At 37.5% G+C, this 20,650-nt stretch overlaps 1 protein-coding gene across 9 annotated transcripts in view; it reads left to right on the top strand.

The window, feature by feature from the left end:
- Nucleotides 1–20,650, top strand: part of PDE4D (phosphodiesterase 4D) — a 1,514,231-nt gene that overhangs the window by 914,476 nt on the left and 579,105 nt on the right. Inside the window, exons 1-2 of one of the 9 annotated variants that reach the window (XM_066375457.1) lie at nucleotides 13,388–13,560; nucleotides 13,996–14,678. The exons of 7 other annotated variants lie outside the window; for them this stretch is intronic. In XM_066375457.1, coding sequence (XP_066231554.1) covers nucleotides 14,632–14,678 — 47 coding nt within the window. In that variant the 5' untranslated portion in view covers nucleotides 13,388–13,560; nucleotides 13,996–14,631. Of the gene's footprint in view, nucleotides 1–13,387; nucleotides 14,679–20,650 lie in introns of those variants that run through there. One more of the 9 variants, XM_066375448.1, reaches the window with a different exon arrangement.

Raw genomic sequence — 20,650 nt, 5'->3', positions numbered from 1 at the left:
ATAGCACATGTCCTTACTTTCAATGGCTTTGTTATAATATCGATAACCTTTTCCAAATATTTTAAAAACTATCCTGACAGTACCACGTCACATTTCTCTCCTTGCATGTTTCTCCTTTCTTTCTCTAAAATTTAAGAGGAAAATTATTTACACCTTCTAGCAAATGTTCCTTTTTATCTTTTTTATTTTTTATTAAGTGAGAGGTGGGGAGGCGAGACAAGATTTCTGCACGTGCCCCTACCGGGATCCACCTAGCAAGCCCCTACCAGGTGATGCTCTGCCTGGCTGGGCTACAGCTCCATTGCTCAGCAGCCAAGCTATTTGAGTGCCTGAGATTAAGGCCATGGAGCCTTCCTCAGCACCCGGGGCCAACCCCATTTGAACCATTCAAGCTATGGCTGCAGGATGGGAAGACAGAGAGAGAGAGAAGGGGGGTAGGGGAGGAGAAGCAGATGGTTGCCTGACCAAATCAAACCTGGGACTTCCACATGCCAGGCCGACACTCTGCCAACTGGTCAGGGGTGCCAATGATCTGATTTTTAAAATACCTGTGCTCTGGTGGAAGGCTCTCAGAGTAGATCTGCATTTAGGAGTGGAAAGCAGTAAGTCATTGTGGAAGCTAGGGGAATTGGAGAAGTTAGTATTAATGGCCGTGCTCCTCTATCCCATTCCACTGTCTTTCACTTTCCCTTGTCTTTCTTCACCCTTCCTCCCTTCAGTTGCCTTTGAACTGAGAGCTTAGGACTATCATCTGCTCATTATGGCCGCCAGGGATTCAGGGCTGCAAGTTGACCCTTCTCTTTCCAGAGCAAAACTACTCAGCCTCCAATAGGACACACAGTGACAGCCTCATCTGAAATGGCCTGTGCCTGCACTCAGTGGGCAATTACTGGGGGAAGAAGAAAGGTGAGAAGTTTATAATCTTCGTTAGCTTTGTTCCTGCTTCCTGTATAATTTCCATTCTTTTTAAAAAGAAGATGGGCTTTGCAGAAAAATCAAGGAAGCTTACTGAGGCTGACAACACAAGCCCAGATGCACGTCTGCCCACACCCTGCTGTTTAGTTTTACTCTGAACCCTGTCCCGTCACCAATTTAAAATGGAGGGGTCAGTGAAAAGAGTGGAGAAATCCTACAAGTAAAATTACTATTTGATCAGCTTTGTTACCTTATTTTGTGGAAAAATTTGAAGTTCTTTTGTATATTCATCCATTTTGCAAACCTTGGAACTAAGAACAACAGGTGAAATCATGGCATATTTCACACTGAATTCTTTTCCCCTTATAATATGATCCCTGTATAAAAAAAGTATAAGCTAAATAGCTAGGCAGTTGAATTTCATAGTAATATTTTCCTGTCTCGTTCAGTTTGGGACATGTGTTGTTTATATTTGGCCCATTTGTATCTATTATGTGATCTGTATGGTCTATAGTGATACTTTTAGGGACAGAATATACCAATTATAGAGAAAAAACATGCTAGTTGACAGTCTCAAGTGTTCAGCATATGGATTCCTTTATACATCAGAACATTAAAAATAGCAGAGCAGAGAATATAAAAACCTAGATGAAGGAGAGAGTATCTCTCTGTTATAGGCAACTAGGATTTAAAATTAACCTCGACCAGCGGTGGCTCAGTGGATAAAATTAGCCTTGAATTAATTTTGCCCTCAAATGTATGGAATGGTTTACTTAATTATATCACAATTATTTTAAAACTATTATAATATATTTTAAAATATTGAGCTCTGGTTTTAATACATTTTAAAACTTTTAAATATTTAGCCTGACCAGGTAGTAACGCAGTGGATAGTGCGTCAACTAGGACATGGAGGACCCAGGTTCAAAACCCCGAGGTCACCACCTTGAGCACAGGCTCATCCGGCTTGAGCGTGAGCCCACCAGCTTGAGCGCAGGGTCGCTGGCTTGAGCGTGGGATCATAAACATGACCCCAAGGTCACTGGCTTGAGCAAGGGGTCACTTGCTCTATGGTAGCACCCCTCCCTCTCGGCACAAAAAAATAAATAAATAAGTAGATAAATTTAAAAAATTTTTAAATAAAAACTTTATTTTATTTTATTTATTTTAGTTTGACAGAAACAGAGAGAGTTCTAGTAGGGACAGACAGACAGGAAGGGAGAAAGATGAGAAGCATCAGTTATTTGGTGCGGCTCCTTAGTCTCCTTAGTAGTTCATTGATTGCTTTCTTATATGTGCCTTGATGGGGGGAGTGCTACAGCAGAGCAAGTGACCCCTTGCTCAAGCCAGCGACCTTAGGCTCAAGCCAGCGACCTTGGGTTCATGCCAGTGATCATGCGGTCATGTCTATGATCCTATGCTCAAGCCAGCAACCCGCACTCAAGCTGGTGAGCCTGTACTCAAGCCGGATGGGCCCACACTCATGCCGGCGACCTCGGGACTTCGAACCTGGGTCCTCCGTGTCCCAGTCCAATGCTCTATCCACTGTGCCACCACCTGGTCAGACTAAATTAAAACTCTTAAATATTTAAGTGATTATTTTAAAGTAATCATATAAATGTCCTTTCTTCTCCCTGAAAAAAGAATTATGCCTTTCAAGAAATAAACTTTCTTTATAAAGCTGATAAAAATAACAATATTCCCCCGCCTTTTAAAATCTTTTACTGTCTTTTGCCTTCCTATCTAAAGCAAATTAACATTTAGTGAAGAAAGTGATGAAAGGAGTTTGAGAAATATAAGAAGCTAATATTTTGACTGTAAGTGTAATAGATATTAGAGGAAAAAAGTGCTCTCTCTTGAACCTCCAGATATGGATGTAGATACATTAATTGTTAGTTTCTGTGTGTGTGTGTGTGTGTGTGTGTGTGTGTGTGCGCGCGCGCGCGCGTGCCGCACGTGCATTTTAATTTAGGCCTCTTGATCAAATAACTATTAGCTCAATGTCATGCTGATTCACCATGGCTATTCAGTATTAACAATGTAGCATTAATTTTAAATTGCATTATTTTTGGAGGAAAGAAAGAAATTTATGAAAAGCAAAATAAATTATTATATATGACTTCTCTAGTCAAGATTTTGATTGCAAGGAAAAGGAATGAACTCAGATGAACTTCTATAAAAAAAGAGGAAATATACTTACTGTAATGTTACAGAAATTCACAGAAACAAAGCCTATAACTGAGCCTTGTTGGATTTGTAAAACTTGGTAATTGAGGCCACTACTCTTTTTGTGTCCCTCTAGTTACCCATTTCTGCTTGTTTCTGTGTTTGTATCTTTGCTGGCTTCTTTCGGTAATTGCCAAATTTTCCTTAGACATCAGTTTGCCCATGACCCAAAGTGGCAACTTCAGCCCCTAAGGCTACATGACCTTGTGGTTTAAGCCCACCTGAACTGATTAGAGTCTATGTTTTTCCTGTGACCATTCACATTCCAAAGGTAGAATAGGAATATTTACTACCCAGTGAATGAATCAGGTGGCAGTGGGTCAAGTTTTTATACCCATTCCAATCAGGTTTTACAAAGTTAGGGTGTAAGGAAGGCAAGCCCTTTAGAAGGAACTATAGGCAAACATAAATAATTATGTTTGGTATAGTGATGTATTTATTTATAATAACTATTGACTCAACAAATATTTCAATGATTACTTACTGTGCAGTAAGCACTATTCTCGGAACTAGGGGTGTAGCAGGGGCAAAACAGACCAAAAATTCCCAGTGCCTCTATGGAGTTTACATTCTAAGGATAGTCTCTTTTTATTTCTTTAATTGATTGATTTTTAGAGAAAGAGGGGGGGGGGGAAGCATTATTTGTTGTTCCACTTAGTTGTGTATTCATCAGTCACTTTCCCTATATGCCCTGACCAGGGATGGAACCCACAACCTTTGTGTTTCAGGATGAGGTTCTAACCAACAGAGCTGGCTAGCCAGGGCCTCTAAGGCTAGTCTTTAGCCTTCTATTTCAAAAAGGAATGGCAATGTCTCCATAAAGTAAATATAAAATGTTGAAATACATGTGTACGTAATACCTTTCACTTCATTCTGTTAACTGTCAGTGTTATGTGAGCATGCATATATATGTGTACTGGAAGCAGTCATGGAGGCCTTTGGATTTTAAATGGCATCTGATTTGTAGATTTTGATGCAGCCTCTTCAAAGTATTCTATTAAAGTAACTATGAAATATACTCCTCTCCCCAATTACAATTTAAAAAGCACTAAAACTCAGAACTTAAGGTGATCTGTTGCCATAATATGAAAGAACCAATAAATTAGATTGAAGATATAATGTAAACTATTCATCCTATCCAATTTAAAAGTAGGTAAACATAATTTCTTGATTTACCTGGACCAGAAAATATATACACTATATACTACTACTATAGGAGACATGTAACTACCTGAAGTTTTATGAAAAAATTAAATATATGCCAGCAAACATATAAATGGGTCAAAATTAAGGAGTTATAAAATCTATATGTTTGCAGATACATACTTGAGCTGGAGTAAAATACATATATACTATTATCAAGATGTGTGATCAGACATTTCTTTTTGCAAGTAGACATAGCTTCAATGTTGCATAGTTTCAACTCTGAATGAGTACAGCTTCAGGCCCCAACTACAGTGTTCATGTGGACAGGAAAAATAATAAATTATTATTCATTTCTATTTTTAAGACTTAATATTGATTCACCTAATAACAGTGGTGGAATGTTTGAATTCTTGAATATATAATTTGAATTTGACTGTTCAGCTTTGAGGTTTGAGATTAGGCTTTTCAAAATCTATCAAAGATTCTGACAACAATTAGAAATTTGGGTTTGATATTCTAGTATGTAGATATTAACTACAAATGACTATTTTCCCTTAACAAATAATAAATATATTTTTCTTTATTGGTATGTTAATAATGCATGTATACACGGAATATTGTCATTGAGGATATTAATCAATTCAGAAAGATGTAATGTAAAAGGTAAAAGTTCTGTACAATTTTACTTTCTTATCTCAGAGGTAATTAACTTGTCAATAGATTGGTATGTATCCTCCTGGTTCCTTCCTCTACATTGGCAAAATATGGGTTCATATACACATGAATATTTAAATTGATGAATTTATATTGAAGATATTATTCTGCAAACCTGAGGGTTTTTTGTTTTGTTTTTTTTTACTCACCAATATTTCAGGTATTTTTCAAGTCATTCTTAAGAATCTATAATATTTCATATATATAGGTGTACTGTATTTTGAAGCTGGGCCTTACTTTATTCTGTGATAAATATTTTGACTCCTGTGAGTTTCTGAAACAAACATGATGCAAAACCTTTAGAAAAGTTCAAGTTAAAAATAAAATATAATTCCACTTAAGAAGAGACTTTCAACATAACCTCATTTTTTTTCTTTTATTTTTATCCCATTTTAATTTAAGTAAATTGCCTACCTAGTAAAATTACTTGTTATATTAGTTAAATCATAAAAATTTACAACAAAACATCTGCTGGTTTTAGATGATGAAAATAGGTATTTAATACCTTTTCTACTTTAAAATATTTTTTTCCACTGATTTAAGAGGATAAAGGAGAGAGAGAAGCATCAACTCATTCTACATAGTTGTGCACTCACTGGTTGCTTCTCATATGTGCCCTGACCCAGGATTGAACCCACAAACTCAGCCCTCAGGTACAATGGTCTGTCCACTGGGCAACCTAGCCAGGGCCTCTTTTTCACTTTTCACTTGATGGTTGTATCCTTGGTTATAAGAATATGTAGAAATTGATGTACTAGCAACTTGCTGAAACATGATGCAGTTCCCTGACTCTTAGCAGTTGAAACCATGGCTTCATGAAGAGCTCTTCTTATTTCAGTTATAAATGTGCTGAAGAGCGTGCCTTCAGATTTTGCTAGAGCTTGCCAGAAGTGGGAAGTCATCACTATCAACATGGTCATTAGTTAACACTTACTGAGTGCCCACATTGTTCTTGGTGTTATAAATACACAGAAGACACTGTTCCTTTCATAGGAACAGGTTTTCTGTAAGGGTGGGAGAGGGGATTTGAAAGTGAATGTTCTTTTCCTGCCTGGAGGTATGGAGTCATCTTGGGTCTTACTCTACATATTAGAATGCCATGCTCACCTATTTATTGATGATTTATAGAATTCAAAGAACAAAAAATATGTATATTTACCTATAATACACATACATTTTGAAAAAAGTACACATAAATTTTGTTTTTTATTGGAAAAAATTTTTCATATATTGCTTTGTTAGGTTTTCAGGAAAAAATCATATCCACCAAGATATCGAAGTGCCCATAGTGTCTATTTCCTAAGACAGAACATATTTCTACAACTAATATAGAAAATGTGTTTTAAAAACATGTTACTTTAAAATGTGGTTTAAAAAGTATATACTTACATACACGAGGTATTCATGTATGTAAGTATATTTATACAAAACCATTTTCATTTGACAACTAAGAGATAAAAGTTATCCAGCCTCACAAAAGATTGGGACATTATAATAAAATATCTGAAAATGATCATTAGTATTCATAAAAAATTAATAAGAGATTACATTTTAGGTCCTTTTCATTTCATAAATAAGTTTGGAGTTTTAAGTTTTATGTCATTTAAGTTATTTCAGAGGCAATTATTGATATAAGCTATCGGTTATAGTAAAATGTGATGGTGACAGAAAAATAGATGTACCTTGACTTAGATCAGTGGTTCTGAAGTTTGGTCGTTGGACCAGCAGCATCAGCACCACATGGGATTTACAAGAAATGCAAAATCTTGGCTCTATTCTGGACCCACTGAATCAGAAACTTTGGGGATGATCCGGAATGCCTCATGTTTTAACAAACCCTCTTTTTTTTTTTTTTTCATTTTTCTGAAGCTGGAAACAGGGAGAGACAGACAGACTCCCGCATGCGCCCGACCGGGATCCACCCGGCACGCCCACCATGGGGCAACGCTCTGCCCACCAGGGGGCGACGCTCTGCCCACCAGGGGGCGATGCTCTGCCCATCCTGGGCGTTGCCATGTTGCGACCAGAGCCACTCTAGCACCTGGGGCAGAGGCCAAGGAGCCATCCCCAGCGCCCGGGCCATCTTTGCTCCAATGGAGCCTTGGCTGCGGGAGGGGAAGAGAGAGACAGAGAGGAAAGCGCAGCGGAGGGGTGGAGAAGCAGATGGGCGCTTCTCCTGTGTGCCCTGGCTGGGAATCGAACCTGGGTCCTCCGCACGCTAGGCCGACGCTCTACCGCTGAGCCAACCGGCCAGGGCCAACAAACCCTCTTCATACGATCCAGTTGCATGGTGAAGTTTGAGAGCCACAGATTTAGATAATCCGATACCTCTTAGGGTAGCATTTCTTTGTTATCATGTTTTTTTTTTTTATATTGAATTTGTTTCTGCTCTTTTTGTCATTGTTTCCTTCTTTCTACTTTCTTTATTTTTGTCTTTTTACTAACTTCTCAGGTGTACACTTAAATTTTACTGTTTATTCTTTTCTAAAATTAGAATCTGATTCTTTAAATTTTCATGAATTACTGCTTTTGCTGTATTCCTATAGTTTTTCAAATATGGTATTTATATTATTCATTTGTAAACATTTTTAATTTTCCACTATATCCTCTTTGACCCATTTTCAGAAGTTTTACTTTAATTTCCTAATATAGGGACTTTTATATTTTTCATTATTTCATTGTCTTGGGTTTAGAGAATGTGATTTAAATGATATTTTGGTAAAATGTGGAGATGTTTTATATTATATATAATGCATATAATATATGCTTTATATTACTTTTTGTAAGTACTCTATTTGTCCTTTAGAAGAATGCAAATTGTCTAATTATTAGATCCATTGTAGATATGTCTAGTAAGTCAAGCTTGTTTGTTGTGTTGTTCAAATTCTTATCTGGCTATAATTGTTATTAGGGTTTTTTGTTGTTTTTGATTTATCTTGTTTCTTGTTCAACAAAGATGTTTTGAACTCTTCCCCATCCACTGACACATATTATGATGGCTATTTGAGATCTTCTTCATGTACTTCTGGCAATTTTTGCTTTCTAAAAAAATGTTAGGCAGATAAGTTTTGAAATTATAGTAATTTATTGCTACACTGAACCTTTTTATGATATGTGGTGATAGATCTTTTATAATGCTGTGGTCAGAGAATTTCTTTTATCTGAAATGAATATAGCTACTCCAGCAATCTTTTACATATTAGTTTTCTGGAATTCTCTTTCTATATGTAAAAGTAAACTAAAATTTACTTTAAAAATAAAAAAAATTAAAATGTAACCCTGGGAATCTATGAGTTAAGTTATTACACCCGCCATATCAGTAAATGATAAGAGTTTAGGCAACACCCAAGTTCGGAGAATAAGGTGTGTCTTCATTGTGCTATTACGCTTGTATTAGCATAAAACTGTGACTTAATCATTTGTATTTTAGTCATTGTTTAGGGAGTTGTATATTGAAGGAGTTTAAAGAGAATAGAGTCTTGAAATTTACAATACGAAGATAAGAATTAGTTTAGGAAGTGTTAACTTCATATTCCTACTGTTATATTTTTGTAAATATTTTCTTAAGAACCAAACTGCTTTTTTAAAACCAAACCTGGAAATAAAACAGGTAAAAGTAGAGGGGCTATGAAACAACACAAGGTACTTGGCTTTTCCTTTGCCCTGCAGCTGTCCTGAGACAACTTTGCAAAACCAGAGGGCTCCCAGAAACTTAGTTTGAAAACCATCACCTTTACAAACATAGTCTACTAGCCATGACAGAAAAAGACTTTATTTATTGGAAAACGGCATGGGACACTAACTAGTTAATACTTCTCTGATTCCAAGTGCAATTATCCTCAGTGGTAGAGCATCGGCCTGGCATATGGATGTCCTGGGGTTCAATTTCTGGTCAGGGTACACAGAAGAAGTGAACATCTGTTTCTCACTCCTCCCCCTCTCCTACTCCCTCCCCTCCCCCTCCCCCTTCCACTTCCCCTCCCCTTCCCCCTCCCCTTCCCATTCTCTCTCTCTCTCTCTCTATCTCTCTCTCTCTCTTTCTCTCTCAGTGTGTCTCTGTCTCTCTCTTGCCCTCCTGCAGCCATGGCTCAATTGGTTCTAGAACATTGGCCGGGGTGGGTGGGGGGCCTAAGGATGGCTCTGTGGAGCCTCCAGAACAGGCGCTAAAAATAGCTGGGTTGCAAGCATGGCCTCGGGTAGGGGTGGCTGAGTGGATCACAGTCAGGTCTCATGCAGGAGTCTGTCTCTCTTTCTCCCCTCCTCTCACTTGGGAAAAGACAAAAAAATTAAAAAAAATAAAAGAAATGTTGATTCAAGTATTACAGTTTGCTCTGAGTTTGTAGTTTTCACTTTATCAATAAATTGATATTCTGTTTGTTTGTTTGTTTTTCTTATATCAGTCTCATATGACGATGGTTAAACTGAGTACATCCCCAAGAAACCCATTACTTTTGTGCAGGCTATGGGATTAAAACCTTTAAAAAGAGTCAAGAAAACAGTCTTTATGCTAGTGAAGCTGAGACTATCTAATGGCTATAGCAGCCTCACCAACTTTATGCCAATCTGTGGTACCCTGCTAATAATTCATTGATTGAAATGATGGGGCTGGGATCAGCCATAAGTAATCTTTTATTTTTATTCCTAATATTTCTTAGAAGTTCCCTGAAAGGATAATTACCTTTTTAGTAGGAAAAAACAGATTTGTAATACTCTAGTCCAGGAGTAGTCAACCTTTTTATACCTACCGCCCACTTTTGTATCTCTGTTAGTAGTAAAATTTTCTAACCGCCCACCGGTTCCACAGTAATGATGATTTATAAAGTAGGAAAGTAACTTTATAAAATTTATAAAGCAGAGTTACAACAAGTTAAAGCATATAATAATAATTACTTACCAAGTACTTTATGTCAGATTTTCACTAAGTTTGGCAGAATAAATCTTTATAAAATAACTTACTATAGTTAAATCTATCTTTTTATTTATACTTTGGTTGCTCCGCTACTGCCCACCATGAAAGCTGGAATGCCCACTAGTGGGTGGTAGGGACCAGGTTGACTACTACTGCTCTAGTCCATCAACATTTTTAATCTTTAAGAACTTGTTTTTAAATAACAAACCTATTACTTCAGCCCAGATGTTGTTTCTTGAAGACCATGTAGTATCAGTTTGTAAGATAGTTGTCATAAATCTGAAGACCTTGCTTCTAATGTACATAAAATAAAAATGCTGTAAATAAGCTATTTTTATTCTCTAAGTAAGTCTATTCTTTTATATATGTTGCCATCAGTTTTCAAAAAGCTCAATTTAGGATGGTTTATTGATGTGTGGTCTTGGTTCCCTGAACTGTGAAATAAATTGCATTTTTCTTTGTTATCCCTCAAGCAGAAATTTGGCTTTTCTGCTATTTATCATAGTTTCTCAGTTCTGTGTCCTTTCATTCTAATTTGTTGTACCATACTCGAGATGGTTGCATACATATTGCTCACAAAAATTCCAGGATATTTCAAAATGAATATGAAGCAATAAAAAAGAAACATTTGATTTTTTTTTTTTACAGGGACAGAGAGAGTCAGAGAGAGGGATAGATAGGGACAGACAGACATGAACGGAGAGAGATGAGGAGCATTAATCATCAGTTTTTCGTTGCGACACTTTAGTTCATTGATTGCTCTCTTATATGTGCCTTGACCGTGGGCCTTCTGCAGACTGAGTAACCCCTTGCTTGAACCAGCGACCTTCAGTCCAAGCTGGTGAGCTTTCTTTGCTCAAGCCAGATGAGCCTGCGCTCAAGCTGGCGACCTTGGGGTCTCAAACCTGGGTCCTCCGCATCCCAGTCCGAAGCTCTATCCACTGCTCCACCGCCTGGTCAGGCTGATTTTTTTTAATTAAACAAGAACATTAGAAAAACAAATGACAAGTCAAAGAAAGTTGTTTTATTATGCAAATGAGATGCAAAACCAACTTTTGTTTCATTGGTGAAAATGCACTATACAATAGGCTGAAAGTACTAGAGTATCTGCACAGTTCTTGATCCCCTAATTTTTGTGAGCAGAGTATTAAAATGAAAATAGAAAGCCAAGAAATGTTCACTTTAAAAATATTCAGTTGAAATTTCCTCATGGTTTAAATATATTTTAACTTTACATCTTCTTTAGTAGTTTAATGACTAAATCACTTGTGTTTTGTATTTATGAAGTGCTTTGCTTATGGAAACATAGCTGACAGGTGTTGTATGTTGAACTGTGTGGTAACTGAGAAAAATTCAGAGGTACTCTTGGTGTTATGTTGCCTATGGGTATCACACCGGCATATGAACAGAGAGGAGTAGAATGGACTAAAAATATAAAGAAATCTTAAATAAATGAAGTTTATTGTAAGGGAAAATATATTTCTACCTAATTTTTTATTATTTGTATTTGGTACTTTCCTTGGAAACCTACTCTTTTATATAGTGTAAGAATTAAGTATTGGTTTTGCGATAGGTTAATGTACCTCACCCTATCATCATTCACCGTCATCAAAGAACACTAACCTGTAAAATAATCTGAATTCTCTTCTAGATCTACATGATGCTAACATGATGCATGATGATGAACAAATACTATCTTTTTGGAGATTTATTTTCAAAATTGTCATAGTGAGTGTCATATTCTCCTCAGCACGATTCTATGAGGCCAAATAATTATAATAATACCTGTGAGATAACTTTTAGAAAGCACACCATTAATACAAGAAAGTGTTATTATTATGGAGGGACTATAATAAAGTGGTAATGTATGCAGGCTCTGGAGCCAGACTTTCTTTGTTCAAATCATGACTCTTACTAGATGTTTGACCTTGGACAAGCTACTTAATCTCTGCATGTCTCAAATTCCTCATCTGTAAAACAGATCTAATAACAGTCCTTACCTCAATAGTATTATGAGGATTAAATGAGATAATAATGTAAGGCACATACAGCAGGATTCATGACATTTTAAGTGTCCTTTGCCCTTAACTAACATTTAAATATACTATCAAATTTTGAATTACTCTGTGATGCTTGTTTCAAACCACTCAAAGCTTATTAAACCCAATTCAGACTGAAGTTTTCTGGTTCAGATCACAAATGCCCTCATGGGAGAGATTTATTCCCTTTGGTAAGAGAAGGTCATGCGAACACTGCCTAGGCTACATGAAATCCCCGCAAATATTCTCAGGTTCCTTTTAAGCTGTGGTACCATCTTTTCGAACCTGCAAGTTTCAAGTGCTTTTAAAGGAATCACTCAATTTTTCCTTCTCCCAGAAATTCTTCTATTAGTATCATCATTTGATTAAAATAAAAACTCCCCAAATTATGTTTTCAAGACTGAATTTCTTTATACCTGGTTTTGAATTTATGGGAAATACACCTCCACCCTCTGGGTAATATTTTCTACCATGACAGGCCCTCACTGGGGAAATTCTAACTGAAGATAATAGCATAGTGTATTAAATGTTGCCAGTATTCCATTTAGTATTAAGCAGTTGCATAGCAGACTATTTAAATACCTAAGTTAAAAGTGATACATTAATATTGAGTACACTGCTACTGTATAAAGTCCATTTCCCTACTGATTTCCAACAAACACCATTTAAGTGCCAAACTACTATTACAAGAGTTTACTATTCTTGATCCAAAATGGCATCAACAATGTTGGGGTGCTTTCAGGGGATTGTTGAACAGAATTTTTGCAACAAAGGGGCAAGCTTGAGGAAAAGCCAAACATCAACAGTAGGCATTGCAATGCTTTATCTCCACGCTCCTTAAAGCTACACGCCCCTCACCTAACAAGCAGCTTTCTGGCATGCGCAATTGCAACTGAAGTGTTACTGACTTCCGCACAATTGGCTTCCACAGGATTTCCTGTCCAAAAATTACTGTGTGGTCATCTGTAGCTGAAGGGCTACAAATCATCCAGTTCATAAGATATCCTCACCCCAATTTATTTGTTTAAGGAAAAAAAAATGAGTCAAAGTGACCCAACCCTGTCATCTGCCAGTTCTCTCTGACTTCTTTTATTCCCTTCCTTTCATTGAGTAAGAACGGAAAAACAAAAACAAACAAAAACCCTCCCTCCATAATATATATTTGTCCAAGGTGTCGCGTCTCTGTGAGCTTATTTACAGTTTGGTTTGTTTTTTTTTCTTTTTTCTTTTTTAACTGCTTTCCTTGTCTTGCCTGGTAATTACTTACTGAAGGAAATCTGCGCTCTCAGGACGAGCTGTTCCTTTAACCCCTTTGGCTGGCTCCTGCCAGGAGGCGAGCAAGGCGTGCTGCAGTGTCTGGGAACCCACCTAGAGGGCCCCCTTGACGCCAGCACATCCCTTGTCAGGCAGCAGTCTCTGCAGCCGGCAGGGCTGCTGCAGAGTTAATGTACAGTACCACGGAGCCTGCAAGTGTCCTGAGCTGCTCAGAGCCGGGCGCCACAGCCCAGGGCAGACAAGGCGGCTGCGACAACTCCAAAGCTTCTGCTGGAAATTCGGCACTGGGGGACCCCAGCAGGAGCCTGTTGCCATTGTGTTTTAAAAGCATGCAAGGTCTGTATGGCTTGGGCATGAGAATCTTTCAGAAGATGTCAGTGCATCCGAGTAAATGACACCTATTGGGGAATTGAATTGGGGGTAAAAGAGAGAGAGAGAGAGAGAGAGAGAGAGAGAGAGAGAGAGAGAAGAGACAGCGGGGAAGAAATTCTTAGACAACGTCTGACTCGCAGCTGTGAAAATTCATTTTCTTTCCAAGACAAAATATGAGAAGCCCGCACATGGTCTTGATAACAACAAATTAAAGGGGTTTCTGCAGTAAAAGGATCAATAGCTTAGTCATTTTACTTAAAGAGAGCAGACAGCCTTATTATGGGGTTAGGAAGCTGAAATGAATTTCCTCATCACAGCACCTTCTGAAGTCATGATGGTAGCTAATGGTAATCCTGTCCTGCAAATCAGAAATTGCTCATTGCCTTCCTACTTTTGCAGTTGAAAACCAGCAATTCTGAGATTCGGGGAAGAAGTTGGCTTTGGTTATACATGGTTTCTAGCCCCTCTGCCCAGGTCTTTGTCCGACACGTCTCAGAAGGCAGCACTGCGTTAAAGTGACCACACATGAATATGTGTCTAAGAAAGAAGAAAAAGCAATATTCATTTCTAAAGGACAGCATGGCAAAGCAACCTGAAGTTTTCCATTTCCCTTCTAACACTTCTTTAACAAGGATAACAAGAAACTGTCTTTTGACTCCTCTTTTTCCACATTCCAGAGTCCTTCCTGCGAGGATGCGTTAATTTATACTCTAGGCAGTTGGATTTTTACCAGGACAATATTTGCCACCATTTAGGAAAACGATTGAACTGGTTATTTTAGTGTTTTGACTAATTAGTGGAACCTAAATGGATGGAACCATACCTGCAGTGCTCTGTGATGTTTCTTTCTTCAAATCCTGGAAGGGCTTTTGTTGTTGCTATTTGTTTTGGGGGGGGATTTTTTTGGAATTCAATACTTGTTGCAATAATTGCCCATGATAGCTGCTCAAACAGGAGAGTTGGGATTCATCTGTGAAAATCACTACATGTAACATAGGAGACCAGGAAAATATTGATGGGAGAAGATCTGCAAACATGATGCACGTGAATAATTTCCCCTTTAGAAGGCATTCCTGGATATGGTAAGTAACCAATATCCCCTTCAGTTTGTACAACTCATAATGATAAAATTCCATCACAAATGCCAGAGGCAGATATGTCTTAAACAAAAGTATTAGTATCATGTGAGGGTGGAAAGTAAAACATGTTTAAGACCAAATGTTGTCTCAGAAAGTAATGGTTATGCAATAACAAATTAGTTGTTAATATAAAAGCATCCCCAAATAAAAAGTCAAGTATGAGGACATTTGCAATTGCTAACATTTCATGGAGGAAAAAGAAGCATAACAACTTTGTGAATGGCAACTATTAAATTGATAAATAAAAGAAAAAGGGAGGTTTGGGATTTGTTTTTAACTCTCTTGTTTTCTTTTATTGAAAATTTCCTGGGGAAAGACACACACACACACACACACACACACACACACACACACACACACATGTATTTCTGACATCTAATATCTATTTGCCTGGACTTAGGTCTTTCTGAATTTCTAAAAGAAGGTTAGGGGAAAACTTAAGAGTGTTGACTCAATTTTAAAATGGTGTTAAGATGTGTTGATGCTTCATATTTAAGAAATATTTTAACTATTTAAGAAATATTTCTACCAGAAAGAACTAATTAAATAGAATTCTAACACATGAATTATGTAGTGTTCAGACGCTCATAGAACCCTCATAGTGCGTTGATTTTGCTCATGTATTAAGGTTCAATGCAATGTATTAAGGTCCCTGGACATGTGACATCATGTACCATTTTTTTTATTAGAGTTTATGACTAAATGTGTATAGTAATTAATTGCTGGGGTATTATAAGGGAAAAACTCATTTAACTTTGTTTTTATCAGACCTTTAGGGTTGACTGGGTTTGATCTCTCATAGCAGAAACTTTGTGAATGTGTGATAAAAGGCATATTTTAAGGTTTTATGGCCACTAACATGGCTTGTTTGAGATACTGCAATGTGTCTGTTTTTGAAAGTATATTTCACAAGTAAAATTTTTGGATGGCTTCAGAATAAGATTGAAATACACTGGTTTCTGGGGGTTTTCCAGTTTCTTTTATGACAATGTGCCAATTGAAAGCTTTCTGATATCTTAAGGCTCCACCAAAATCACTTGCTGGTTTGTTGCAGACGTTTTAGGTTGTTTGCTAAAAATCAGTAACAAAGAAGGGTGGGTGACATCCTCTACCAGTCTGGGCAGGTGCTCATATTCTATCAACACCAGATTCATCCAAGAAGCTGTGGCGTATCTTCTTTCTCTGCCGTCCAGAGTCACCATTCCCACTCTCCAATGTGCTTGGGAGGGAGTCTGGGTGACATGCCTGCAAACCTCAGTGGCCCACTTCCAAATGCATCACCAGAAATCCCAACTCAGTGGGTGCCATTGCCTTGCTGGTCCTGATGGTGAGAGTCAGGCATCAGCAACAAGGCTCTTGTTATTCTTACAGATACAGTCATATAAATAATCTTTAACTCTAAGATAAATGGTCCTAGAAATAGGCCTTGGCACGTAGTAGGCACTTATCAAATATTTGTTTTTTTCTTCTATTTCTTATGCCTTAATCAAGGTTAATTTTGTATCTATTAAGATTTGTTTGGGGCAAAAATTACCATTCTCATTTTATGTAAAATATATCTTGCTATAAAGCAACAGTTTTTGTTCTATGTAAGCTCTATTATTTGGGTCCATTTGTTTACGTTTCAGTAGGTAGGATACATGTGCTCTTTGAATGCCTACCTTTATAGCCACCTTTTATTTTGTTACATTTATCTCACCTTTACGTTTAACTGGAAAGAAATGAGCCATTCATCTCTATAGTTTTGAAAGAATGAAAATGTGCTTATTCATGCTTCTCTAGATCTATAATATAGATGTTTGAAAGCTATATAGAGAAGTTCAGAGTCTGGGTGGTTTTCTTTTGTGCCTGAAGCTAGGAAACCCTTCATGCATTTCACTGCATGACGTGCCAATTTATTGTGACCAAACTGAGCCCATGTGGTGTGTGAGTGCTCTGTGTATCTATTCTTACCTGGGACCCTTAGAAAGATTCCTTAATAAGATGTTGAACTCGAAGAAGGTGGTGTTTTTTTCCAGGTGACCCAGTTAATGTTGTGCGTGGTTCTCAACTTCACCAGTTGTTGTGCTTCTCTTATTTATAACCTCACCTTTCTGTACCGCAGTGAGAGATGCCGGGTGTTTGTTGACAGGAAATCTTCTTTCCCTTTGTCCTACTGTAAGAATCTCTATTGGATTAGATTCCATGCTCATGATTTAGTGTGCTAAGAAGAAAGGATTTGCCAAGTTCTCCTTTTCATCTCCAAAGACTTTCTTACTCCCTTTCCTCATTCAGATGCAGGTTTTTCCTCCCTACAAAGGGGCAGATCAGAAGTTGCCAAAAAGACCTGTCAATGCCAGGGAAGAATAAGCATTTTAAACGAGGTTTGTGCTTTGGTTTTATGAACTCTAGTTCATCTCTATGAAGGCTCTGAACCCTTTGGATATGCAGGACACAGAGGCGCAGGTTCTTTTTCTCTTCTGCTTTCTGAGAAGCAAGAAGGCCAGGAGGTTGAGATACAGAGGATCTAAAGTAGTCTGCAAAAGTTTATCAGAGGCAATGATTCAAACAAATAGAAGCCTAATGCAAAGTTCCACCTTGGACTCTCATCCTCCTGCCCGAGGTCTGGCGTGTTGGTAATTGAGCAATAGTATTACGAATTCATTGTTTATTGGTTACAAGTTAAAGTTAATAAGTGGTCTTACTACTTGTCTTAATAGAACACTACTCCTAGAGTGCTAAAAAAGTGGTACGAAGTATGTGCTTGTCTTGTTTAAAGCTACATTAGAAATATTTGCTGGAGGATTTTATTGCGAAGGTTTCTTTCTATTACACTTTTCAACAGTTTTACTGCCAAGCCAAATAAAGATAAGGGTTTGCCTCACTAGGTAGATAAGTACTATATAGCTCCTTTTATAAATATATATATTTTTATTCTGGCTAGCTGTGAGAGTATAGTGGTAGCCTGGGAATTTGGGGTCAGATCTTCTTGCATGGTTGGAAAAAGGGAAATGCGAGTCAGCTTTCTAGGAATTCAGATTTTATTTAGTGGCAATTAAGATGACTCTCTAGAGACATGATGACATGGGGTTAAATGCAGGGGTCTAAAAAGAATGACATAACATAGTGTGCCTGACAGATGTTTGTAACTCTGTTTTCTTACTTAAAAGATACATAACAACTCATCCAATCTGATATATAAAAATGCTATAATTTCATGCCAGAAACACCAGAGTTACATAATTATGAGCTTTGCAACTGAATTTTTAATTCTACATTTATAAAGTTTGGGAGGGCATTTTATTTAAATACCTGCATATGCTTTTTATGATGGACTCACATTACCCAGAGAGCGGCCAGTGGGGACAGGGCGAAGGCACGCTGTGCAGGCCACTCCCGTGTGCTCCTCTCAGGGCGCCCGAGGATGATCCGGGACAGTGATTGTGGATGGTGACGAACTATTTTACTTATTTGTTGCTTAGAGTTTCATTTTTTTTCCTAAGCCCACATGCCTAAATACTTTAATTAAACTCCACTTGTGATGCTGAGGGGTAACTTGGATCAAGAGGCAAAATAGGGTGAAGCCATACCTTGGGTCACATGGAGGCTTCTTGTTCCTTTTTCTAGGCCCCACATCTTTTCACTGGACTTTCCTTTCCGGGTTCCTCATAAGCTTTAATCTAGCAAGTCACAGTTCGGTTCCTTCCTCTATAGACCAAGGGCTCAACTGATTTACTAACCCATTTTGTTTTGTTTTCTTTGATCAAAATCCTTTATGGAATAAAGTAAGATCTAAATGGATGTATCAATAATATCATATGCACGTATGTGTTTACTTTTATAATTTTTCCCATAGCAGATTCAATGAATACATAACCGGGAAAGGGAAGGTGGCCTGCTTCTTCATGAAAGGATCGTCCTTATCTTGCCCCTTAGAGTTTCATCTTCTAAGTTTTTCTGCTGTTCATATATTGAAACTACAGAAACTCAATCCAGAATTGCATTTTCCAGGATTGATACTTTGGCAAATATAATGATCTCCCTGCTCTTAGAATTTTAGCGGTGGGAGAGACATTGAGTTTGATGACTATGTGATACATTGATGGACAAAAATGCATTAAATCTCAGGCAAGATAAGGAAGCTCTGTTCATTTTAGCCAACCTAGAAATTCTGCCAGTGTTGGCTTGTCTTCTAATGAGATTTCAGGTCATTGCTGACCTTGCTTATGTCCCATCTCTTCCTCCAATTTTAGAAAACAAATACCAAACTTTCAGCTTGACTCTAAAGTCCTGTTATAGTCAAATACAATTTATTTGTAAACACAGTAAAGTTCAGACAAAGCTCATAATTATGCAAGTTCATTTTGTTCACAAATCCTAGGGGCTCAATGTAAAGTCAGCCTTTGTTTAAGGCAGAAGTTCAGGTTTAGATATAATACAGAGAAGGCTTTTCTTTAGATGAAACATTGATCCTATTAAACATGTAATTTTTCTCTTGGCTTTCTATTTTATTGTCTTCTATTGCCTCTAGCTGTAGGCTCCTTGATTTATTTTAGTAATATCTTGTCATTTTAAGATGAAAATAAAATTTGTATCTCTGTTTTAATTTTTAAAAATGAATTAAAGAGTGGTATGCTAGAAAGTAAAAGTTGCCATCTGTACTAACCGTTTGCCCACAACTTATGGAAAGTAAACGTAATTTTCAGTCCCAGCAAACTCTCTGCTGTAGTGAACAGTACACTGTAAACTGCTGACATGGTATGTCCTCATTAAGCTAAGTGGGTGGTCCGAGCCAGGGAGGTTTTAGCCAATTCCTACAAAAGGAAAAAAGGAAGGAAATATTCTCTATCATGTGAAAATGATTAGCTATGAATTTTGGATGCTTGTCTTCTATTAAATTCTTCACTTTCTACCCCCTTGTTCCTGTACCCCTTTCAGCTGAGTGACGTCCACTAATGCTGAGGTACCCAGATTCAGAGAAAAAAAAGACAAATAGGGGAAAAAATAATAGTTCAATACTCAGAGAGGAAGAACCCATGGAGGGAACTCAGTTTCCCACTTGCCACAGCTAGAGGTCTTTCTTTCTCTCGTTTTCTTTTCTTCCTTTCAACAGTAACCACACTTCTCCTCTGCATTCCCTCCCTTGATCACATCCCACAGCATCAGTGCTCATTATTGGCTTGTCTCGCTATGTCATCATCCCACCTTTTCACAGAAGCTCCAAAATGTCTCTAAGCCATAAATGAACTGCTGCAACTCATCATTGGAAGGACGTTGGATGGTATTTCCAGTTATAAAAGAAGTGCCAACCTAGAAACATACTCAAGACAACATATTTCAACTAGAGATTATATTGTGTAAAATTTTAGGATATATATTTGGTTTTAAAAATGGTTACTGTAATTCGGATTCTGTATAGTCAGGTTATTGGCTGGGGAAACAAAACAAAGCCACAAAACAAAACAAAACACGCCTCTAGGCCTGTCACTCTAATTCTGGTGTGTGACCTTGGCTCTCTGAGGTCTTCCCACCTGCTGAGCATGATGGCAGTGGATGCTGCCCACACCATGTCTGCGAGTAGACTGTTAAAGAAACTCTCATAGCATATTTGTAGTAATAATCTATTAGACTGTTAAACAGTGAAATACTAAAACCTCTAGAATGATTTTTTTGTAGCAGTTCCATTTGTCCTTGCAACACAAAACTTCAGTATTATGTAGCATTCTGATATACATGAACTAGAGTAATAAGAGAAACCTAATTAGATTAATTTTTTAAAAAGATTTTATTTATCAATTTTATAGAGAGGGGAGAATGAAGTATTAACTCATAGTTGGTTCACTTTAGTTGTTCCTTGCTTGAGGTATGTACCTTATCTGGTCAAGCCCAGGATTTCAAACCAGCAACCTCAGCATTCCAGGTCAACTCTCCATCCA

The sequence above is a fragment of the Saccopteryx leptura genome, chromosome 1 (assembly GCF_036850995.1).
Source record: "Saccopteryx leptura isolate mSacLep1 chromosome 1, mSacLep1_pri_phased_curated, whole genome shotgun sequence".
In the NCBI taxonomy this organism is placed as follows: domain Eukaryota; kingdom Metazoa; phylum Chordata; class Mammalia; order Chiroptera; family Emballonuridae; genus Saccopteryx; species Saccopteryx leptura.
This window is presented reverse-complemented; position numbering and strand designations above follow the sequence as displayed.